At 34.5% G+C, this 25,194-nt stretch overlaps 3 protein-coding genes and 1 non-coding gene across 10 annotated transcripts in view; 3 read left to right on the top strand and 1 right to left on the bottom strand.

Annotated features, from left to right (window-relative positions):
• The window catches only part of LOC127866716 (protein lin-54 homolog), a 138,135-nt gene that overhangs the window by 104,503 nt on the left and 8,438 nt on the right, over window positions 1-25,194 (top strand). The window lies entirely within an intron of this gene.
• LOC127866724 (uncharacterized) lies at window positions 51-12,122 on the bottom strand. 5 transcript variants are annotated; one of them, XM_052407487.1, is made up of 3 exons: window positions 11,882-12,121; window positions 9,996-10,078; window positions 51-2,338 (listed from the first exon to the last, which is right to left on the bottom strand). In XM_052407487.1, exons 1-3 carry the CDS (start codon window positions 11,978-11,980, stop codon window positions 2,149-2,151), a joined length of 372 nt encoding a protein of 123 aa, XP_052263447.1. In that variant the 5' UTR covers window positions 11,981-12,121; the 3' UTR covers window positions 51-2,148. The 5 variants fall into 5 exon arrangements, with proteins under 5 accessions (XP_052263447.1, XP_052263450.1, XP_052263449.1 ...); XM_052407490.1 differs by lacking the exon at window positions 51-2,338 and adding an exon at window positions 2,699-3,002 and having other exon boundaries at window positions 11,882-12,120; XM_052407489.1 differs by lacking the exon at window positions 51-2,338 and adding an exon at window positions 3,009-3,767.
• LOC127866720 (ras GTPase-activating protein-binding protein 2-like) overlaps window positions 12,485-25,194 on the top strand; it is a 34,894-nt gene continuing 22,184 nt past the window's right edge. The window contains exons 1-4 of one of the 3 annotated variants that reach the window (XM_052407478.1): window positions 12,485-12,657; window positions 17,194-17,315; window positions 18,074-18,155; window positions 22,157-22,258. In XM_052407478.1, the coding sequence (XP_052263438.1) occupies window positions 17,221-17,315; window positions 18,074-18,155; window positions 22,157-22,258 (279 nt within the window). In that variant the 5' untranslated portion in view covers window positions 12,485-12,657; window positions 17,194-17,220. Of the gene's footprint in view, window positions 12,658-12,722; window positions 12,836-17,193; window positions 17,316-18,073; window positions 18,156-22,156; window positions 22,259-25,194 lie in introns of those variants that run through there. The other 2 variants (XM_052407480.1, XM_052407479.1) reach the window with 2 other exon arrangements.
• On the top strand, window positions 22,496-22,595 carry LOC127870535 (small nucleolar RNA SNORD16). Its single transcript, XR_008044881.1, has one exon. It is a non-coding gene; the product is annotated as a small nucleolar RNA SNORD16 (small nucleolar RNA).

Here is a 25,194-nt window from a genome sequence, read left to right as displayed (position 1 = left end):
ATGGCTCAAACACTGGGAGCATTTAAATAATGAGGAACAAAAACAAAGTGTTTTAACAATAATACTGTGCTCTTTATTAAAAACCAGGTTGATAATACTGAAGTAACAAAATATTAAATACATGAACAACAAACAAAGCAACAATCCAAAAACAATACAAATGACCTGCATGCAACAAAAGAGATATAAAAGGTTGAAAAAATGCATTTCATTAACAATATTCATAAACAACGTCAAACTGATCTATTATATGCACTCTTTTCAATTGTTTTTTTAAATGCTATTTTCCACATAACTGATAAAAATGATTTATAAAAGACATATAATTATATCAATTCAGAAAATATGCATACCAAATTAATAAATCATTGCAAATAGTATGAAATCATCATTATTTGTAGTACTTACAAATAACTTTTTAACTTTATTTAAATTAAATCATTCAGTTGCACATTTCTTGCCATAGATGTTGTCTTTGAAATGGGTATTTTCTTGATGATGACATCAAAATCGTGTTGTCATTTGAAAATATGAATTGTGTCAAGATAATCTAGGACCATATCTTTAAAATTTGTATTTATGCCACTAATATTTCTACTTTATGTTTTTTGAAATGACTTCACAAAAATGCAATAGCAAACAAGAGTAAAACAAATAACAAAGTAGAAAAAACTTGTACAAACAAACTTGTATTGCATTATTGGAATGCCAGAGTAAATCAATATTGGACACACGATCAATAACAGTATTTAACAATAGGAAAACATGATCCTAAAGAATTATTGCATTTCAATCGATAAATCAATAGAATCAATTGTTACATATATTTCAAATTGATGAAAAGCATTATAGTTTAAGTATTGTCAAGCAAATTTGTAATCAATAGTTTTTTAAATTTACATAATATAATATAGCATTATGTTGTAACATTTGATAAACAAATAGTTCACCTACATGCAGTATTTAAGGTAAGGACATGACTTGTACAACTAACATGACAGCATTTAGTTATGTAATCTAAGCAAAAACAATCTAAGCAAAAAGACAGCTGCATAAATTATGCTGTGATATTCCACAAATAAAATTAAAAATAGAGATCTTATATATCTTGTATTTAAGAACTCCTCACGTTAACACAATTTCTAAATTAAAGGATAAAGATTAACTTAAACTTATGATCGTTTGTGATACTGCCTAGAACATAGCTTTTGTAAACAGTAAATATACCAACATATAAACATTGTTGATGCCATAGAGAAAAAGTATTTATCATTCATAACATAATAACATATCACAGATATTTGAGCAATGTGCATAAAAAACATACCGGGGTATTTGTCATGCTTAAGGGATTTATGCAACAAAATAAAAATAACTATTAAAATATACTGTAACATTCTGTGATTCTTTAAATGGAATCCATTCAGTATTGGTTATACTGCATAATTCCCTGCCATAGCAATCTTTTTTCTCAATTCTATAAAACTGTTATAGATTATATATATAAACAAGTTCAAAAGATTATTGTATTTTATTCACTGATGTGATGCTTACCAGTATTATATTTGTTTTATAATTCATATTTGACAAATGTCTCCAATAAATAAACATGTAGCATGCTACAAAGTTTACAGAGTTATTTTTGGTGTACAAATGCAAATAAATCATGGTATGAGCTAAAGATCTGAAAACCTTGGCTGCATGCATTAAAACATTGAACTACCAATATTAATTTGATTATGGTTTTCACACACTAAGCAAACATTCTTGACTAAAATACAAGTTGGTTTGCATTTAAAGTGATTCATTGCTTCCTCAACAGTTAAGCAGAGAAATTAACCCACCATAAAAAAAAAAACAGAAAAGAGAATAATAATAATATAAACTTAACAATTTAATCATGAAAGCATAAGGTAAATGCATTACTTTAAAACTGAAGCAATTTCTCACCATAACAATAAATCTGAATGCATTCAGTAAATTTGATCTCAGACATTATTTTTCAAGTTATACTTCTGCATGCAAAATATTATAAAACATATTATATATACTTCCGCATTCTAAAATCTTACAGATTAATTTCCAAAATTCAAACAACAGCAAGAAAAGGATTCAGACTTTTGTCAAATAAATTCTGAATTCAGACATCTAAAATCTTCTAGATGTAGGTATCGGTTTATGCGATGGGACAATGTCCCGCTTTAGCATGCTGAGACTACTGCCAAGGAAGTTGAATTCCCGCTTTAAAGCATAGTTGGTCTTGTCAACTACCGGCCCATTACGACTGTGGTCATATTGGCGTTGGTCACGATGTCTCCCAATTTTGTAGTATGTTAACCTGAGTTTAAAAATGGTCATGTTGGTCACGGTATAACATTTTCAAGATTAAGATCTGATAAACAAAGGTCTTGGAATGCAAACCTACTAATATGTAATAATAATTGTCAAAAAGTGTCATGGAAGCAAAATGCTTAACAGAAATGTATTTTTTTACCACTCCACCCTTAACTCTTTTGGGACATAAAAACAAAATGGCATTAAAAAAAAAATAGGTAAATGTTTTTGTGACAGTTTCTTAGAGTGCCTCATGCTAAAACTGGCATCTATTAATTATTAGTAAACTCTAGTGCTAGTTTATAACATTAAGTTATATATAATGTACACAACATGCAGGAATTAAAAAAAAACAAAAAAACAATTTGGTTATCTGTTTTATTCTATTTCTTTCTATATTTCTAAAATCTACTTATCACAAAAATGTATTTTGAAATTATAAATATGGCTGATCATACAGATGATTGACAACTGACAAATGAATGTACTGTTTAATAAATGCAGTTTTATGAAGAGTTAAGTGTATTTCAGGTCACACTTTAAAGTGTGGTTTTCGAGGAGGTAGAGGAACTCTAAAATTATATTCTGGTGGGTTCATGAGAGGCAAAACTTTATCCTCCCCTTCATTTAGTGCACGACAACGGCGATGGCGAATTCTCTCAACTGAACTGAAAGTGCAAAGAAATAAAAAAAAATAGGCTACCTTGATGGAGTCTTTAGGAAAATAAGTCAGTATTTCATATTAAATATTCAGGACACATTTTAAATTGTGTCAAAATTCATGCAGCCAAGGACAAAATGAGCATGAGAAGGTCAAGCATGCAGAGAAAATGCGATGTACATGTATTTGTAAACCCTTTACCACTCATATACGCACTTTGACACATGTATAGTCCCTTAAAAATCAATTAAATGTCATACCTTCTTTACAAGAGTCAAGTTTTAAAGCCTTTATTTACAACAATAAGGTACTAATGCAGACTGAGAGTTACTTTCAGGCTGTTCTGGTACTATGTTGGTTGCATAAAGCAATAGTAACTTGGCTTCTGAGATGAAAAGGGTAAACATGCACAGGAAAACATTGCACACGCATAAGAATTACAAATAGGGCAAAAAATACCCTAGTTGGCAAATATAGCAAGAGAGGGCAAACAAAAGCCTGGAAAAGCACACCAACAACTAAGAACAACTGCACTCTAAAATAGACGATACAAAATAAAATACTCATTGTGTGTTACAATAATACTGATCTGTGTGAGTATAAAGCAGAAACAATGTTAGATGATCATTTGCATGGGTGCAATATAGCATACACTTGGTCTCGCTGTATTTTTTTCACAGAATCAGGCGTCTTTTTGCGAATAATGTCTTCTCTTTCACGACGGACAAATTTCTTTGTTTGTGTTTGAGGAGGTGGGTATAATGAAAATTCCCTGTAAGCAAATACGTCCAGAAACTGTTAAAAAGCTGATGACAGTTAACCATTGCACAAGGAAAGCATTTGTTATTGCTATTTAGTAAATAAAAACTGGTGTAAGAGTAGCAAAACCAGTCAACAAAAACATGTAACCATTATTTAACAAAGTAATAAATGCTATCTATAATAAATTAAAAGTATTCAAACAAAATAAAATAATTACAAGTATATAATTAAAGAATTATAATTCTCAAAACCTGAATTAAACATATTTTAAAATAATAATTCTCTATTAATCATGGATAGTGCTGTCAAATTTGAAACAAAAAACTGCTAAAGAAGCAAACCATCCTTTTTGAATAACATTGCAGTTTAAATGTTTGGCAGGGCCTCCCCCTGCCTGATAATGTTCTTGAGCCAAAACTACCGTAAAACATAGTAATTATTTTGATTATGAAAAATCCGTAGCCAAATACAAATGTCTTGAGCCAAATTTGCTTATTTGTAGCCATGGGCTAATTTGGGGAAGGACAGCCCTGGTTTGGTCCACAACAGACATGAAAAGCAAAACAAAATATAGTAGGTGTCTACTGTGACCAACTCTATGATTGTCCTAACCCAGGTTTTGAGATATGAAACTATCATCGATAATAACACCATCATGCTTCTTAGACATTTCAAAGCGATCAACATTTAAATTGTATCTTCTGTTGTTTCTATTGTCATCAGCTATATAGTCTGAGTTATCTTTTCCTGGATAAACAACAGCATACGACAAATCGCAATGCGGAGCAAATTGTTGCCTTTGACGGTATCTGTTGTTAAAGCCAGCTGAATTTACACGAAATTTTTCCAAATTATTCCTGAAAATTGTAAAAAACAAAACTTCTATGCACTTTTTGTTTGTTCTTAAAAAAAAAGCTTTATGGTAGTTGAACTTAAGTATGTACATGTATAATTTGCTAGCTAGCAACACCTTCTTTGAATAGTATGACTAATTGTGATGTAAAAAGTGAAATGATAATAATTTATTGCTTACTATTTTAGTTGTAAGTATTAAACGTGCTAAAACTTAGATGCATATATGGCACACATGTTCATCACATAAATGTATGATACATTTGTACCTTGTACTAAAAAAAGCAGCCTAGCAAGGATGTCAATGGCATTTATTTAATTTAACTATAATTTTTTTTTCTTGATTTTATAATTATTTTACATTATTGTTCAAATATTGCACTTTTGCAATATTAAATACATTTAATGACATTTTAAAAACACAATAGTCTGTGAACAAGTCTCTTTTATACAACAAGGGAGAGAAATTATATTAACAACAAGAGCTGTCAGAGGACAGTGCGCTCGACTATTTCAGTGGTGCTTTACAGTATAACGTATGCGATCATGGAGAAGGGGGTGTGTGTGATCATTTAAAAGATGATCTTTCAAAGATAAGAAAATAATTTATTTTTTTTTTTGGGGGGGGGGGGGGGGATCTGGGATGGGGCGTGGGGGATGGTTTGTGTGGAGTGCATTGTGGTATGTCAGGTAAGTGTTGTTTTGTCAAAGTATGAATCAAATGTGATAATAAATAAAGGAGTTATGGCAATGTAAGCAAAATTTATTAATTTGACCTTGAGAGTCAAGGTCATTCAAAGGTCAAGGTCAAATTTAACTTACCAGGTAAAGTACCATCATTATAGTAAGAAAGTATTCAAAGTTTGAAAGCAATAGCCATGATACTTTCGAAGTAAAGTGGACAAAATTTAACAAAATATTCAAAGTAACTAAGACAAAAAAGGGCCATAATTCCGTTAAAAAGCAAACCAGAGTTATGCAACTTGCCCTGTACAGTCCCCTTACGGTATTAAGCGAGTTTTTCAAGTCTGAAAGCAATAGCTATGATACTTCAGGAATAAAATGGACCAAAACACACAACCAAATGTTCAATTATCTAAATATAAAAGGGGCCATAATTCTGTAAAAAGGCTCTTTACAGTTGTCTGCTCTTGTTTATAGATTGGGATCATGTTGGTAAAGAAGTATGCAAAATACCACGGTATGAAAGCAATATGTCAAAGGACATAGGAAAGATTTGGGGTAGTACTCAAACTTTAACATAGATTTATCAATAATATGCATATTCTAAGTATAAAAGGGGCCATAATTCTGTCAAAATGTTTGATACAGTTGTCGACTTTTGTTTATAGATTGGGGTCATGTTGGTAAAGAAGTATGCAAAATATAAAAGCAATATGTAAAAGGACATAGGAAATATTTGGGGTAGTAGGCAAACCTTTAACATTTGCACGCTAACGGGAATGCCGACGCCGGGATGAGTAGGAAAGCTCCACTATATATGTTTCATATATATTAGTCGAGCTAAAAATGGATTTTTATAACAAAGCTTAGAAAGAAATTAAACAACATCTTAAAATTATTATGTGAAAGTTAGCAATGGATTGTGCATGTTAGTAATTGTCACCTGTTAATTTTTATAATTTATTCGCTATATGTGGTAATTAAAAACAAAAATACTTTTTTTGTATGTTCACATTGGCCATATTTTTTTTATAAAGAAGCTGTGCAACATTATTGCATTAAAATGGTACCATAAAAAAATCCCAACAAAAGCAGACAAAAAACTTAATGTACTTCTTTAGCAGAGTTTATTAATCAAACAACAACAAAAATGTAGCAAGAGATTTAACAATGAACACAGTTGTACTTTATTTGTAGACTGCATGGGATAGCACTTTGATCTACATTAGAAAACTGTATGTTGGAGACACAGTCTATTTTCTGGACACTTCCCCCGGGTACATGATTTTATATATGGGGTCAACGTGACTTGGAAGGATGCCCGACTCTTTAAGCATTCTATATTTAAAGTTTGGATCATGGACCACCTCCTCAAAAACCACTGCATCTTTAGAACGAGTTTTGGATGAAACTATGTGGCTGGATCTATAAGAATGTAAATAAACAGGATCTATGATTAGTACCAAATAGGAGCTAATACAGTTATACTATACAGTAGGGCTTCTGTAGGGAAAAATGATATAAAATAACATATACCAAAAAGATACTAATAGTTTCTAGCATAATCAAGGATGCAACAAATCCAAATTGTATTGCTGAATGTATATTGTAAAATGAAGTAGTGAACTGACTCATGTAAGATACAATACAAAAACTAGAAATGGCGCGGCAGAGGCCGACGCGTATCCCCACGCCGCTTGTTTGACCTAGGGGCGCCCCAGGGTTGGTAATGGGGTCATGTATAGTTGAAATTGACCGTATTGTCATAAGAGAAGTTCAGTATCAATTAGAAGTGAATCAGTGTAGAAATGAAGAAATAATAGGAAAGGGCAATTTTGTGCGGGTGTGGTCTATGTGGGCGGGGTGCCCCAGGGTTGGTAATGGGGCCATGCATAGTTGAGATTGACCGTATTGTCATAAGAGAGTTCAGTATCAATTTGAAGTAAATCGGTGCAGAAATGAAAAAGTTAATAAAAAAACATAAAAATGAGTGAAAATCTCCGACCCGGCCCAACCCCAACCCCCATAACTTTTGACCCAGGGGTCAGATTAAAATTCCAAATAATGCAGGGTCGCACATATGCTCATAGCTACCATGTGAGTAAGTTTCAGGGTTCTAGTGCTTATAGCATAGGAGGAGATAGTGGCCAGTACGGACAGACACACAGATGGACGGCGGAGATAACCACAATATCCCCATGCTTTTCAAAAAGCGTGGGGATAACAAAAGCAATAATGGAAGTATAATGTAAAATTCATTTTCAGTTTTTTTTTATAAAGTATTATACATTGTTATATATTTAATTGTATTTCTGGTCTTCTAATTAGAACAAAATACAACAAAAGAAACGAAAACAAATTAAAATCTAAAAACTGTGCTTAACTCAAAAATGCTTACAAACACATAATTTAGAAATTAGGCAGTCATTAAAGGGACTTGTTCACAGATTGTGACAATTATAATTTACTAACTTTTTGACACAAATTGAACAAATAAAGGAACACTGTACATCAGGGATCAAAACAATACTAATGACATAGACTAATACTGAAAATACATTTTTGTGTAATATTAGCAATCAAAATCAGTACTTGATGAATTTATAAAGCGTTACAAACATTATACAATTGATTTATGTGTTTCTGTTGTTTTTGTTACCCTTTGTCACTATATATGGATTGTTCATACAAAATGTTTGACAAGTAAAAGCCTTAATGACCAAGTGGTTATGGAGAATAATTTTTAATCTCAAGGTCAGTTGTTTGAGCGAAGGTGGGGGGTTAACTTTTTTCTATCTTAAATTCTAGTATTACCGGAACACTGGATCTCTTAAGTACAAATGCATACATTATCAATTCAAAGCCTTTAAGTGAAAACTTAAAAAATGCAAAAATCTGTTAACAACTCCATTAAATACATCCAGAAATTCAATTTTTCAGCTTTATATGAATACATATTTGGATACCTGTTGCATCTTTAATAACTTCTGGTACAATATTTTTGAGAAGAAAGTGTGAGACCTTAGTGCAAAAATCAGAATTATTATTTAGCTGTTTAAGGCAACATTTTATTACGAATCTTTTAAGTTTTGTATCATCTCCAACAGTTTTTTTATGAGTCTTAATGTCAAACTTAGCATTTACTAATAATATTGCCAAGAGCAAATGATGTTACAAACAAGACTATTGCCAAGCAAATGTCCCCTACCGGCTCCACCATTGTCAGAAATTCCACCATTGTCGGATTTTTTTTATATTTGTTGCAATAGCAACCAGAATTTTTGATGTAGGAACAAAATGAAATGACGTGCATACTGTCCATATTGCCATCTATCCATATTTCAAGTTTCATGAAACAAATATGAAGAACTTATAAAGTTATCGCAGGATCCAGAAAAACACCATTTTAAGCAGTATTTCTAGTCTATTTGTTGCCATAGCAACCAGAATTTTTGACTTAGGAGCAAAATGAAATGACGTGCATAATGTCCATATTGCCATCTATCCATGTTTCAAGTTTCATGAAAAAATATGAAGAACTTTTAAAGTTATCGCAGAAAAGTGTGACAGACAGACAGACTCACAGACAGACAGACACACAGAGCGCAAACCATAAGTCCCCTCCTGTGAAACCGGTAGGGGACAACAAGTAGGGTTTTTGCTTGATCAATACAATAATCAATACAATAAGACGGTTTAAAATACCAGTAGTTAGAAGATCATGAAAAGTATGAAATTAGTTCTACAGTAAGGCTGTGAAATTTCTAAATTATTATGCTACTCTTGCATTACTTAAAATTTACTGGTAAAAAAGCAGTGTGTTAGTTTGTCTATTATTGTAATTTTTAGCTATTTAATTTTTTGAATGTTTTTATCCTTTTTTGTCCTTTGAAATTGTTCATAGATTCTTATCAGTATACATTAAATAAATTAAAAAACAAAATTAAATATACATAAATATAATTATGCTCTTGATCGGAGACATGAATTTGCACCAACACTCAAAATTCATAAGAATTAACAACTTAATTACATATACAAATGTATTGAGTATAGGGATGTCAAATAGTGGGTAGAACTGCTTATTGGTTATGCAGAAGGATTCAAATGTTTATGGAACACTTGCACAAAATAAATAACAATTACCAGGGTGCAGGATTACATGACTTTGTGGTGTTTCCAATTACACGTTAATGGATGTAAACAAACCGGTAAGCGGTGCTTGTTTTTCAAATAATTTTAAAACAATTTTTCTAAAGAATTTCAACTAGTGCATAAAAGACGGAATTGTATGCTGCTTATGGCAATGTGAACTACATCAGAATTACTTTATTTAATAAGCCTGTGTTCTTGTTAAAAAAATCCTAGTGTACTGCACGGATATGCTTCACGCAATGTGAAATTTTGTCATCGATTGCAGACATGTTCAAGGATTTTTTCTAATACCTTAAGATATCGGCACAAACTTGCAAGAAAAACTTGTATGCACTAAATAATTTTGCTAATGTATTTCAATAACTTGAGAAATTTGCAATGTTAAAGCTCTTAACGGTGTGTTTACATACTGTGTGTAAACCCCTGAAAACCCCGTTGATTCTGCACCCTGATTACAGACATTGACAATTCACATTTAATTGTTTACATCACAGCTAGGTTGAATTAGCAAGCATACCAGCAGAAAAGAAAGTACTAGAGAACAAACCTGTTTTGAGCATAATGTCCTGGTTCTGAAAAAACTAAAGGTGTGTCCCCAGTGTCAAACTGTCCTCCACTGGCATCACCTTTCTGAAAAAAAAACAACAGGACCATGCATAATAACCCTTTCAGTGCTGGAACCGAATTTTGAAGGAATTTGCAAACAGTTTGGATCCAGATGAGACGCCACAGAATGTTCCCCGTTGAATAAAAGCCAAACTTGGTCACTTCAACGTATCCATTCAGATTCAGATCAGGATCCAAACGGTTTGCTATTCTGATAGTATTCTTTGAAAAAAATCAAAGAAAATGCTAATTTTAGAAATTCAGCAGACGACATTTTAGCAGACGACAAATTTTCCAGCATGCAAAGGGTTAACTTTACACTTGCAGATTTTGAACTCACCTGCGCACAACATGACTACTTTTGGCTTTGGTAATGTACCATCATGATCAAAATGATGAACAAAAAGTTGTGTGTAATTGATCATATTCAATATTATTGGGTTTGATACGAGCTGAAATAATACTTCGCCTTTTGACTCGATAACTAAATCATACGGGGAAGGCGATATGTACTCCTGATAAACGTTGATAACACAGTATTGCTTTCAAGATGAGGAAAAAAAACTACCTTAAAATAATATACAAATGTAGTGTTCTGATAAGACAGAAATAGTTTCATTATCTAACCACAAATGTTTGCTGTATTCGTTCAGTCTGTAAGACAACCGTTCTTGAATAGGCTACCAAAATTTGCCAGTTGGCTATAGATAACAAAACATGACTTCAATTTTGTTATCCAAAAGTATTGTGCTAAGATGATCCATTTATAAGAAACAAAGATATTTTTTAAACCCACATCATACGAAAATGGGTCATATGCCACATGCGGCCAGCATAGCTATAGTCCAGCCCGCGCATCTCGCAGTCTGGTCAGGAGATGACTTATGAGACCACGTAACCTTGCGTGATTTATAGCAGACAGCGCAGCTCCTGTCCAGACTGTGTAATGGTACAGACTGGGCTTGCACCATGCTAGCCAAATTGCCATAAGACCCATTCTTGCATGACATGGCTCTGAAAGTATGATTTGAATGTGTCAAAAAAACTATGTGTCAATCAAATATTATATTTTTTTTTAAAGATTCAGGAAAAACAACCGATTTTCTGGCATTTTAACCGATGAATTCGATCGGCAATCGGTAAATAATGACAACCCTGTATAGAACTGGAGGTCAAATTCAACTATGTTTGTAACCGAGTTCGAACAAAAAAATTAAGTTTGCAATATGCGCAAAACAGTAACAAATGATATTGGAAATAATAATCATAAGAAGAAAAAGCAAAAGAAGACTTATAACTATTTAACTCAAAATATTAGAATCTAGACTACAGTAACGAAATACCCCAAAAGTAATAGGTATGAAATAGCTATGGTACGAATTAACAACAACAACAACAATGCCAAAATGGTTGCCTTTGAGAAAACGATTGTTCCATGTCTATGATTTCGAATGAAATACAGGTAGTTTTTGTGATCTAAGTTCATATTTGTCAAACAACGGGTAGAATTTAGATATATACACTTGTAAATACTGTAATTTTCATAATAGTATTGTATTTATTTTTCGTTATGGTTTTTACAGACCGGAGTTTCAGCGTTAAGATTAATTCTGAATGCGAATTATTTTAGCTACTATCGGGGCTTGAATGTTGTGCACAAAATACTTGCGCAACAATATAGACAAAGAAGGAAAACTTTCCACCACTGCTTTGGTCTTTCCCCCGTTGTACGCTCCAAATATTGCCAATATAAAAAGTAGCCTAATATTTGAGAGCGTCAACAAAATGGACTCTAGAGCGCCTATCTATATTTAGCGTATAATATACCTGGCCTATGGACTCCTTCAGTTTCTTCATGGCTTCATTCTTTCTTTCAATAACTCTTGTTTTGCGCAGCGCTTCCATGTGGTAAGCCGTACCTGCCATTCTTGAAACTTAAATCAACAAGCACTAGTAGCTCTTTTGAAATATCTGGGATGCTTGACAAAATCTCAAACTTGTTCAGGTTCCCAATGCGGTTTATAGATCAACGTTTCCATTAGATACGCGCATGCGCTTTTAAAAGATGAAAGTATATGAAATATTCGAACTCTCATTTCCATTAATGTTTTTACTAAAACGCGAACTTAAAAGTATTGTTTTAGAATATTCACAAAATTTTTGGTAAAATCGCTATTATATATTGATAAATTAAAACAAAATCCGAATATTATTTTATCGATTGGCCCCAAACTTATTTCGAGCGTATGTAAAATGATCGATGAAAGTTTTCTCTATGTTGTTAGCTATATTGGATAAACATATGCATCTGTTTCAACAAAAAAGTTTCCGTATACATTTTTTTATTTGATGTTATTTACATGCATTGATGATATTCATATTTGTTTGGTCTGACCGTCATTTGTTCATATACAATTTTCAGTAAACTCAATACATTCGCGCATGCGCGGAATCCTGAAAAAAGAATTTTCTGCGCACACGCTCGCTAAAAAGTAAAAAACAGGAGAAAAAACTTAATTTGAGTGCATTTTGTTTATTGAATAACTGATTATCTCATGCATATCTTCTCCTTATATTTAGTTTGATTGAACTAATCACTTGTTGTAAGTATTTTATTTAATATATTTGATCATTATTCGACTATGGTTTTGTTCATCTGCCGGTTCATGCTTTCATGACCACGCTTATTTTCCATTATTATACAAACACGCTTAATTGGAAACGATTAAGTTAAATTTTGCTTACACTTTATCTGAGTTTATTCATTGTTCATTATGAAGAGTGAGTTATTTCGCATGTCTGAATTCATATTCATTTCTCGACTGAAGAGTAGTTTTGTAAGATAATCAAGTAATTCCAGTTTCGGATTTCAAGACTTGGGATAAAATAGCACACACTTTCAATACACTTAACATTTAAGTAACAAAAATACGTTTTCAATAATGTATTTTAAACCTTCTTTAAGGCGGTCACTCCAAAGAAAAACATCCATTTTTTTATTTACAATTGCGAACATGTTTAGGCTGAAACAAAAAAGGAAGGTATCCCCTTGCCCTATGCCCCTTTAAGTTTTATTGTTCATTATAAACAAAAGCATGTCAAATAATAGGGATCTGAATGATTGGATCCACATTTAGTGCTTTAAGACAACAATATATTTGTGAAAAAAGCTTATGTGATTTGCCCTAAGCCTTTGATAATTTTTGCTATGGCAACTCTGGCAGTCCATATATTACGATGCAAACATGGGTGCAGTTCAGCACAGCGAATCCGTGGGCTTCACTAAACAGACGTCGTTCGAAATAAATTTAGGAAAATAATGAATAAACTTAATAAACATGTTAAATTTACCTGAATGGCTACCTACGGATGTCATCCTTTGCATGCACCCTATAAAAACACAACGATGTTTCAACACACTTTTCTCGCTGACATGTTTATGTTTAAATTTGAAACAGTGTATTCTGTATCGAATACCACATCGTTATCAACTTTATAGGCTGGAGCACATAACCCGACATGCTAAAAATTGGTGTACTGCAACCTAACCAACATTCGGTCAATTTTCCAATATGGCGGATACAGCGTACAAAACAAAACATAAGTCAAATAAATCAATTATTTCTTGCTTTAATGGTACCATTTGGATGAGTTTGTGGTTTAGATAGGTAAACTTGTATAAGTTCTTGCAGTTTCAGTGTTCCTTAACCCTTGCATTGTTGATAACATTTTGCACCCATGGCCAAGAGAGAGCGCATTGCAACTATCAGCAACCCATTGGGTTATAAAGCTGATAGTTGAAATATTGCAACTAGCTTCTACCTACCCTCAAATTTTTACATTTTGGGACATGGAACCAGAAAGTAATGATTTCTTTGGTTTGGCATAATGTTCATCTTTGTGATTATAATTTTATATTTGATGTAACAATGAATGAATGATTGTATTAAGTCTGGAAATCAATAATTATGATATAAATACTCAAAATTGAATACATAAACACATGTGCAAAAATATGGTGTCTTTACTGTACTTTAGCCAACATCTGAACTTGGCAAGACAATTTTATAAAATAAAATGAATACATTAATTCAATTAATTTAGAATAAGCTCTCCATCTTTTAAATGTGTATTTATTGTTTTTTAGCTCATCTATTTTTTGAAAAAAAATTATGAGCTATTGTCATCACCTTGGCGTCGGCGTCGGCGTCCGGTTAAGTTTTGCGTTTAGGTCCACTTTTTTCAGAAAGTATCAATGCTATTGCATTCAAACTTGGTACACTTACTTACTTACTATCATGAGGTGACTTAGCAGGCAAAGTTAGATAACTCTGGCGTGCATTTTGACAGAATTATTTGCCCTTTTTATACTTAGAAAATTGAAAATTTTGGTTAAGTTTTGTGTTTAGGTCCATTTTATTCCTTAAGTATCAAAGCTATTGCTTTCATACTTGCAACACTTGCTAACTATCATAAGGGGACTGTGCAGGCAAAGTAATGTAACTCTGACTGGCATTTTGACAGAATTATGTGCCCTTTTTATACTTAGAAAATTGAAAATTTGGTTAAATTTTGTGTTTAGGTCCACTTTATTCCTACAGTATCAAAGCTATTGCTTTCATACTTGCAACTCTTATTAACTATCATAAGGGGACTGTGCAGGCAAAGTTATGTAACTCTGACTGGCATTTGGACGGAATTATGGGCCCTTTATACTTTAAAATTTTGGTAAGTTTTGTGTTTTGGTCCACTTTACCCCTAAACTATCATAGATATTGCATTCATACTTGAAACACTCGCAAACTATCAAAAGGGTACAGTAAAAGGACAAGTTGCATAACTCTGGTTGTCATTTTTACAGAATTATGGCGCTTTTTTGACTCCGGAACTTTGAATATATGGTTAAATTTTGTGTTTCGATCCACTTTACTTCTAAAGTATCAAGGTTATTGCTTTTAAACTTCAAATACTTTCATGCTATCATGAAGTTACTGTACCTGGCAAGTTGAATTTTACCTTGACCTTTGAATGACCTTGACTCTCAAGGTCAAATTATTAAATTTTGCTAAAAATGCCATAGCTTCTTTATTTATGATTAGATTTGATTGATACTTTGACAAAACTACTCTTACCTGACATACCACAATAGACTCCACCCAAACCATCCCCCGTGCCCTCCCCCCTCCCCCCGAATCATCCCCCCCCCCCAAATCCCTCCCCCCCTAATTTTTTTTTTAAGATCATCTCACAAATGACCACCACATCCTCACACTATACTATACCCCCCCCCACCCCAACCCCAAATTGTTTTTGAAACGGTTAAAAAACACAAATATTTATTTGTATTATTTTATGTTTAAAATACCGTCCAACCATCGCACCCAAGAATACCGCCCACCCCCCCCCCCCCCCCCACCCCCGAATTCCCCCCCCCCCCCTATTTTTTTAATGATCATCTCACAAATGACCACCACACCCTCACACTATACTATACCCCCTACCACCCCCCCCCCCCCCCCCGAATCCCCCCCCCCCCCCCTATTTTTTTGAAGATCATCTCACACATGACCACCACACCCCTCACACTATACTATACCCCCCCCCCGAATCCCCCCCCTAATTTTTTTTAAGATCATCTCACCCCCCCCCACCCCACCCCCCAATTTATTTTCTTTGAAATGGTTAAAAAACACAAATATTTATTTTTATTATTTTATGTTTGAAATACCGTCCAACCATCGCACCCAAGAATACCCCCCCCCCTCCCCCCCCCCCCCCCCGAATTCCCCCCCCTAATTTTTTTTTTAAATTATCTCACAAATGACCACCACACTATACTATACCCCCCCCACACCCCAACCCCCCAATTTTTCTTTGAAACGGTTAAAAAACACAAATATTTATTTTTATTATTTTATGTTTGAAATACCGTCCAACCATCGCACCCAAGAATACCTCCACATCCCCCCCCCCCCCAATTCCCCCCTAATTTTTTTTTTTTTTTATAAGATCATCTCACAAATGACCACCACAATCTCACACTATACCCCCCCACCCCACCCCCCCCCCCCCCCATTTTTTTTAAACGGTTAAACAAAATAAGATATTTATTTTTATTATTTTATGTTTGAAATACCGTCCAACCATCGCACCCAAGAATCCCCCCCACCCACCCCCCTTTAACCGAATTTTTTTTTTTTTTGCATTTTTTTCTGCGTTTTTGGAAGATAATGTAATAAATGTCCACGCCCCCACACTATACACCCCTCTTCACTCCACCCCTCCCTCCTTTGTGATTGAAAATGAGTCCCTTCACCTTTAAAAAGAAAATAGATGAGCGGTCTGCACCCGCAAGGCGGTGCTCTTGTTTTTAATATTGGCACAAAATTAAACTATCTGGTTATTCTTGTAACCCTTTATTTAACAAAAAATCTTTTTTTACAGCGATATCTGCTTATATGTTTTTATTTTGCTAAACAAATAAAATTAACCGAATGTTAACCGGGATAAGTGGACTACTGTTCACACTCGCAATTGTATAAATCTTACCTAACAAGGTGGATTGGACATATGGTGTCGCCTAGGGTTTTACGGGACACAATATTCTGCGTCAAATACGCATAAAATGCCAGTCAGGACCCGTCATATGTGTTAATTTGCGTCCCGTGGAATGCACAATCATTTTGACGTATTGGTTCTCATAATATCAGCAAGAAACTCTGAAAAACAACTGCAGTACGTAATTTTCTAGAAGGATGTACGAGATGTCTCGCTTGTTGATGTATCGACCAATCATGTTATGGCGCACCTACTGTTGCTATGTGCAAAGTCCCAGCTATTGTTTACGTAAATAATGGATAACTATACTTTTAAGAATTTACTTTGACACAGCCAGCATATTTAGCATGCATTTGCTGCTTGTAACTCAAATGGCATGCATTTAAATATTCCCTTTTTCGTCTGCAAAAATGTCAAAACAAGGTGACCTACGAGCATTATTTCAAAGTAAGTTATATTAGGACCCCCATTTTTATTGACAGGACCCCTGAAAATTATTAACTAGAGTCCTATGGACCCCTAAAATTTGACATGATTGTAAATCCCTTGTCGCCACTGTCATGTATTTATGATTTTTTCAGACATCTGCTCCCTATAGACGTTACGTCATGGTCATGGAAACTCCTAGTCCTCAGTGTGTTGGCCGTGAATTCGTAAGGCAGTATTACACTTTGCTGCACGAGGCCCCACTGCATTTACACAGGTCAGTAAATATTAAGTGTTTACTCTGATTTAAGTGCTAAAAAGTTTCTACTATTTTATCATGTGAACTTTCAACATAGAATCTGCTTTAAAATACAGCAGTGGGGAAGCAATATTTTAACACACCCCTGTTAAAGTCATATTCCATGTGAACAAATCTTGAACAAGAGAACCTTTGATAAATTGTCGTAAGTTGAACACTAACATTGTTGACCTTATTTCGAATTTGAAGACATTGAGCTCAATAGAAAGATTGCTGTCATCGTTCACAGGGTTTGGAACAGTCAACACAAATTGATTTTGATCACAATACTGGTGACTTCAAATATGTTAAATGTGAATTTCAAAAGTTATTCATCTTGTTAATAAGTTTAAGATGTTGTTTATTTAAATTTCCGTTTTAAGGTTTGTTATTGCGTTATGCATGCCCTTGGCGTAGTCAAAATCAGTCAACAGAATTTTTCTCCCCTCAGACTTCACCTCAATCACACCCCTGCTGTTGTGTTAAACCTTGCTCCAGATTTAAAGCATGTATGTGGATTATTCAACGTCCTAGGGACTTCCACAGTTTGTAAAAATGATATATTATTTACGTCCAGTAATGGAAGCAATTTATGTTTTTTCTCCGCATTAGCATACACTTAAAATATTTTAACTCACTTATCACAACTTCTGGTCTTAATAATAGATAATGTTGTACATATTTCTTTTTATGTTGTTTTCCAAAAAGAGATAGACGGGATTTAAAATCTGTTACAGATTTTATAGCCACAATTCAAGCTTTGTTCATGGAGGTGTGGAGAAACCTGGAGAGGAACAACCACCTGTTATTGGACAACCAGTAAGCTGCAAACATTGTTTTATTCCTTTCATCCCTGTTGGTAATTGCATTATTGTCTTATGGGAAAATGAGGAACAAGAACTTAATAAGCCAAAGGCTGTGTCAAAATGATAAATGCCTTTGCCCCCAAAACAAACCAGAATCATCAACAATTCTTGATTACAGACTTAATTCAAAATAGTTCTGCAACAATACGCCAAAAAACGTATTTCAATATATTGTCAGTTCAAAAACCCGTGTTGTAAATATATTGCAATATATTGCTAACTTGTACCAGAATTATAACTCGCCAGCTAATCACCAAAACCAACTGAATTACATGAACATAACCTTTGTATTGTATGTTTAGGTTCTAGTTGCAACTCGGCTTTCGTTTCGCCTGCCAATTTGAGAAATATATTAAAAGCTGACAAGAAGAATAATTACCTGAAAGATAATTGTGGATGTTTAAAAGTCGGTCGTGTAACTTTTAAGAATGCTGTTACGCAAATTTTTTTTTTGATCATTATTACTTCTGTTTATAGTAATATCAATTTACATTTTTATTATGCCCCCGGTAGGGTGGCATATAGCAGTTGAACTGTCTGTCTGTCAGTCAGTGTGTCTGTCCGTCCGAAAAAAAACTTTAAGGTTGGCCATTACTTTTTAAATATTGAAGATAGCACCTTGATATTTGGCATGCATGTGTACTGTATCTCATGGAGCTGCACATTTTGAGTGGTAAAATTTCAAGGTGAACATCATTCTTCAAGGTCTAGGGTCTAAAAAACAAAGTCAAGGGAAGTAAAAAGCTTTAAATGGACATAGTTATCTGACCTGCCCACGTATATATTTTTAACCAGGTTTTCCAAAGGAAAAAACTGGTTATTAGATTGGCGAATGCGGGCGGGCTGGCTGGCAGGCGGGCGGGCGGGCAGAACAAGCTTGTCCGGGCCATAACTTTGTCGTTCATTGTGAGATTTTAAAATCATTCGGCACATTTGTTAACCATCATTAGACGGTGTGTCGCGCGAAAAAATTACGTCAATATCTCCAAGGTCAAGGTCACACTTTGAGTTCAAAGGTAACAAATAGCCATAAATGAGCTTGTCTGGGCTATAACTATGTCATTCATTATGAGATTTTAAAATCATTTGGCACATTTGTTCACCATCATGGGACGGTGTGTCGCACGAAAGAATCACGTCAATATCTCCAATGTCAAGGTCGCCACGACTAAAAATAGATTTATTTTAAAACAAACTTACAAAGGGGGTTAATTTTGTTTGTTCATTTCAAAAGTTCAGTTTGAGTTGTCAACCTTTATCAGATTTTTTTTCACAATGAAAACCTGGTTTTGTGACAATTTTGTCCCTTGTTAAATAAATCAAAGCGCCGCAGTAGGCGGCATTGTGGTTCTGACAAACACATTGTGGTAAAAGGTCAAGGTCATCCTTTACGGTCTACGGTAAAAAATACAGATTTAAGGGAAGTAATAAGCTTTAAAAAGGGAGACAATTATTCAATATTGAACATAGCCGCTTTATATATTTTGCATGCATGTGTATCTCATGGAGCTGCACATTTTGAGTGGTGAGTCTACAGTCACGGTAGTGGCTTTAATTATTTGCTACTAAAATAGAGATTTGTTACAGACAATTATTTTCAAGGGAAGTAATTTATATAATTATAATTCTCATATTATATATTTCCTTACCAAGAATTGAAGTTCTTTTCACAGTTACTGTACAGTTTTATTATTTTGATTATATATAACCCAAATGATTGATTTTTCATTTTTTTTTTTTTAAATGTTATAATTAATTTCTTTGATGTTCATTACATACCTGTGGACTTATGTCCACATACAAGATCAACTCTGGCTTTGATCTCTTTTAAACCACAGGCCTTGGTTGTCAGTGATGTCTGACATGGTCATAATTGACTGTGAGACCCTCCCCCCCCCCCCCCCCCCCCCCCCCCCGTTGGATTGGACAAAATTCAAGGGAAGTAATAACCTTTAAAGGGAGATGATATCTATACCTGCCAAATGATGAATAGAAATTTAATTCAATGCGGCGCAGTAGGGGGCATTGTGTTTCTGACAAACACATCTCTTGTTATGTAATTAATTTTTTTTTTTTTTCATATTTCCACAAGCTTCATCTTAAATTAACAGTATGACATGCAGAAGCAGATCTTGCGGACACCCATGTAACAACGCTACTCCGTATAAAAGACTGTTAAGAATGCTATTTTTACGTAACAATTTAATTTTACTAAACACTGATTTGTTTTGTTTACCGTATACTTTCGCTTGTAAGACACATTTTTAAGACTCAAATTAATAAGTTACAGTTGGGGTCACGTCTTATAAGCGAGATACTGGTGAAAATAAACAAAAAATTTCAAAATATCTAGTTTACTGGGCTTATGCTAGTCAAGTTGGACACTTGTCAGTTGTTTTGAATCAGCGCGGCAGCCATTTGCATTTTTCTCTAAAGTCTGTATTGGCCCATACCGTGTATCGGAACGCTATGTTCAGTTACCGATTTATTTGTAATAAAATGTATTGTTACTGATTTTGTTGTCTATAATTTTTAATTTGAATTTTGTTATTTTTTGGGCGTAAGACATTATATTGTCAGTGATTATTCTTGAAAAGTTTGTATCACCTGATTGTCTGCGCGTGACTTCGTTAAATGTCATATAAGTTGGCCATTATAGTATACGTGTGTAAGCGGCGACACGATGCCAACATGCTTAAAACAACAGCAAAATCAATTCTCAGTTTGAAACTGTCAATTGTTAAATAAACGCGCTGCCGATTACAAATGCTACTTGACAAGTTTGTATCACCTGGTCGTCTTTGTTCCACATCGTTAATTGTCAATTAAGACATAATTGGCAATTAGGGTATCCTCTGAAATAAGTTACCAGTTTGCAACTGTTAATTGTTAAATAAACACGTTTATTCAGACGACCCCCTTATGCCGATGACACCTTATTTATTAGGGCCAACAACGACGGGAGCAAAGAGCGACAGCATGCAATTATCCGCATATGGCTTTCTTCTTGACACATGATTTTGATCTGCACTTCGGAGTCTATCACTCTATCACGCGATTGGCTTATTTTATGAAATTAGGCGTTACCTATTGTTGATAGACAATGGGTGTAAAATTTGCATAATCTAGGTAATAAGACTAAACGCTTTCAAAATATCTGCCTATTAGTTTTCAATACCTGTCAAACAATACAATTAAGATGACTGATGCGATCAATTTTGCTTGTGCATTGATATTACGAATGTAATATGTTTGCAATTGTTAGGGCAAATGATTAAATACGCAATTGTGAGAAATTTTGTTAATTTGATAATTATTTTTATTGCATGAATAATACTTGAAAACAAATTAAAACCCACTAATATATCATAAAATAAACAAATATTATTTACTTTGTTGTTTGATTGTTTTATTTTTCAGACTTGCGTGAATTACTAATTGTATGCAGCGCGAGTTTGAAAAATTCTCAATGTGTTACTAATTGATGATTTTCTTTAACATTCTGCCATTTTTCGGCCATTTTTTTCGGCCGATGAAAACGGCAAAATTTTACCGCGTCTTACACGCAGGTCAGTCTCAAATCCACCCATTATAAAGTCCGAAGTCGGGGTGCGTCTTATAAGCGAGGGCGTCTTATAAGCGCAAGTATACGGTACCTTGATATCATTATTTCGGATGGCTTTTCTGGACGAAATGCGGATTAGTTTTTGTACCGGCATGATGAAAATCGTATCGCAATACTGTGCCGATTACGTATTGCAATATATACCGATATACCGGAATATTGTTGCAGCACTAATTAAAAATAATTAATTTTCTTTACCACTGATATGTGAATTTAAAAAAGCCATGATTATTTGTGTGTGTTTTGGGACACTTGACTGATGTTTTATAAATGCATTCTTGCTGTGTAATTAATCTGATATTAATTCTTTATCTTTTTTATCTTTTAAGGAAATTCACAAGAAGATAATGTCCTTGAATTTCCGTGATTGTCATGCGAAAATTCGTCAGGTGGACAGCCAAGCCACTGTTGGGAATGCTGTGGTTGTTCAGGTATGATGCAGGGCTTTTTCCTACTATCATTGATTTTTTTCTAAGTGTATGACACCTTATATCCCAATTGTTTGCCCTGAAAAAGATTATACCCCAGTTTTTTCATTTGACTGCTTTGAAAAATTTCCACGAAGGTGCCAATACAGCTTTGTTTCCAAAATTAAGTCATCAGTCTCATCTTTAAGGGTTGATAAACCCAGTGATGTTTAAGATTCTTAATCTCGGTGTTTTACCTTTAGCAATGATGTTTGTAATTTGCGTCAGATAGCAAGTAAGGTGACGGTTGCCTGCTGTCATATGCCTTCTTGTTTAACTGATGATGAATATTTTCTGAGCTAAAATTGTTCTTTATTATTCACAACATTAAAATCAGTTGGTATATAATTGTTTTTACAATATTTATTATGCTCCCCCCCCCCCCCCCCCCCCCCCCCAAAAAAAAAATTTGGGGGGAGCATATAGTCGCCGCTTTGTCCGTCCGTCCGTGTGTCCGTCCGTGCACAATTTTTGTCCGGTCCGGGCTATTTCTCAGCAATTAATGACCGGAATTCAATGAAACTTTATGGAAAGCTCCAATACCAAGAGATGTGCATATTATCAGCGGGTTCTGGTCGGATGATTTTTCACAGAGTTATGGCCCTTAGAAATTTTCTATTAAAAACTTATTGTCCCCCCCCCCCCCCCCCCCCCAACTACTGTGCCCTCAAGACGTCAAAAAATCTGGTTGCTATGGCAACAAAAAGACTAGAAATACTGCTGAAAAAGGTGGTCTCCTTGATCCTGGAAACTTGAAACATGGATAGATGGCAATATGGACATTATGCACGTCTTTTCATTTTGTTCCTACGCCAAAAATCCTGGTTACAATGGCAACAAATATATTAAAAAATTCTGACAATGGTGGAATTTCTGACAATGGTGGAGCCGGTAGGGGACATATATTGCTTGGCAATAGTCTTGTTATTGATATTTTGTCTGCATAATTTTTACTTGTAATCTGTTGGGCTACGGTATAACCATAAGGTAGACAGTTGATTTGTTTCAGTTATGCATACCTGTTGAACTTCATAAATTGTCCTATTATTAGCTTGGCTGTTTTCGGAGAAACCCCGAGGTATTGTCATAGCCAGCTTGTCGTCCGCTGTCAGCTGTCCGCCGCAGGCGTCGTGCTAAAACCTTAACATTGCCTCTAAAATCAGAGTGCTTCCACCTACAACTTTGAAACTTCATATGTAGATGCACCTTGCTGTGTTCTACCCTCCAAACCCATTTTTTGTGTCACTAGGTCAAAGGTCAAGGTCACTGACCTTTAAAAATAAAAATCTGACAAGCTTTCGCAGCCGAGGGTGGCATCTGTTATGCGGTTCTCTTGTTATAAAAGCTCTACCCTTTTTTATGTCCCCCACTATAGTAGTGGGGGACACATTGTTTTTGCCCTGTCTGTTGGTTGGTTGGTCTGTCTGTCTGTTTGCGCCAACTTTAACATTTGCAATAACTTTTGCAATATTGAAGATACACTGATATTTGGCATGCATATGTATCTCATGGAGCTGCACATTTTGAGTGGTGAAAGCTCAAGGTCAAGGTCATCCTTCAAGGTCAAAGGTCAAATATATGGGTCAAAATCGCTAATTTAATGTACGCTTTTGCAGTATTTCAATATTCAAGATAGCAACTTGATATTTGGCATGCATGTGTATCTCATGGAGCTGCACATTTTGAGTGGTGAAAGGTCAAGGTCATCCTTCAAGGTCAGAGGTCAAATATATGTTACCAAAATTGCTCATTTTATGAGTACTTTTGCAATATTGAAGATAGCAACTTGATATTTGGCATGCATGTGTATCTCATGGAGCTGCACATTTTGAGTGGTGAAAGGTCAAGGTCATTCTTCAAGGTCAGAGGTCAAATACATGTGGCCCAAATCGGTTATTTTATGAATACTTTTGCAATATTGAAGATAGCAACTTGATATTTGGCATGCATGTGTATCTCATGGAGCTGCACATTTTGAGTGTTGAAAGGTCAAGGTCATCCTTCAAGGTCAAATATATGGGTCAAAATTGCTCATGTAATGTCACTTCTGCAATATTGAAGCTAGCAATTTTAAATTTGAAATGCATGTGTATCTCATGGAGCTGCACATTTTGAGTGGTGAAGGGTCAAGGTCAAGGTCATCCTACAAGGTCAAATGTCATATAGGGGGACATTGTGTTTCACAAACGCATCTTGTTCAACATTAACTTTCTATAACTTCATTATTACAAAAACTATTAATTACCATCAGGGCCCTCTCTGGCCATCAGGGGAAGCTACCCACATCCCTTATGAGGAGAAATTTTTATTTACTCTCTCATTACGACATTTGTACATGTTCACTTTATTCATTGCTTAATGGTTTGCGCTCTGTGTGTCAGTGACTCCGTATGTCTGTCAGTCGATCAAACTTTTCTGGATCCTGCGATAACTTTAAATTCGTGTAAATTTGGAAAAAAAATGAAAGTACGACCTATTCCGCGGGTGTATTTCATAAGCGGCCCGATAAATCCGCGGCTTGCGAAATCTCTCCGCATATTACACTGGTATTCTGTTGTTGTTTTTTTTACGAGTGATGTCATTGGTTGTCGTTTCCCAATCTTCCAATAAAAATCGGTCTTTTAAAATGTGTTTCATATTTCTTTGCTGATTCGATTGCAAGTGGCGCCTTTTTGAAGCATTAATGAAGACAAACGAACAAATCTCACAAAATCTCGAAGATTTAACAATTATTGAAAACAAATTTAAATGGGAAAGGGAAGAAACAACAGTGGATATAAATCAGAAAGCGATACCACTTTCTTCAGAAAGCGATACCACTTTCTAAATGGGGACTGATGATCAACTGTCTTGGTAAGGCTTAAGTCATATTCTATTCATGTGAACAAATCTTGAACTAC

Source organism: Dreissena polymorpha, chromosome 2 (assembly GCF_020536995.1).
Source record: "Dreissena polymorpha isolate Duluth1 chromosome 2, UMN_Dpol_1.0, whole genome shotgun sequence".
NCBI lineage: Eukaryota > Metazoa > Mollusca > Bivalvia > Myida > Dreissenidae > Dreissena > Dreissena polymorpha.
This window is presented reverse-complemented; position numbering and strand designations above follow the sequence as displayed.

Coding starts and splice junctions, on each gene's coding strand:
- LOC127866724 (XM_052407486.1), bottom strand. CDS start 11,980: ATGGCAGGTACGGCTTACCACATGGAAGCGCTGCGCAAAACAAGAGTT. Junction 10,079..11,881: donor TGAAGGAGTCCATAGGCCAG/GTATATTATACG, acceptor TTTTTTTTTCAG/AAAGGTGATGCCAGTGGAGG. Junction 4,615..9,995: donor GGACATTATGCTCAAAACAG/GTTTGTTCTCTA, acceptor TACAATTTTCAG/GAATAATTTGGAAAAATTTC.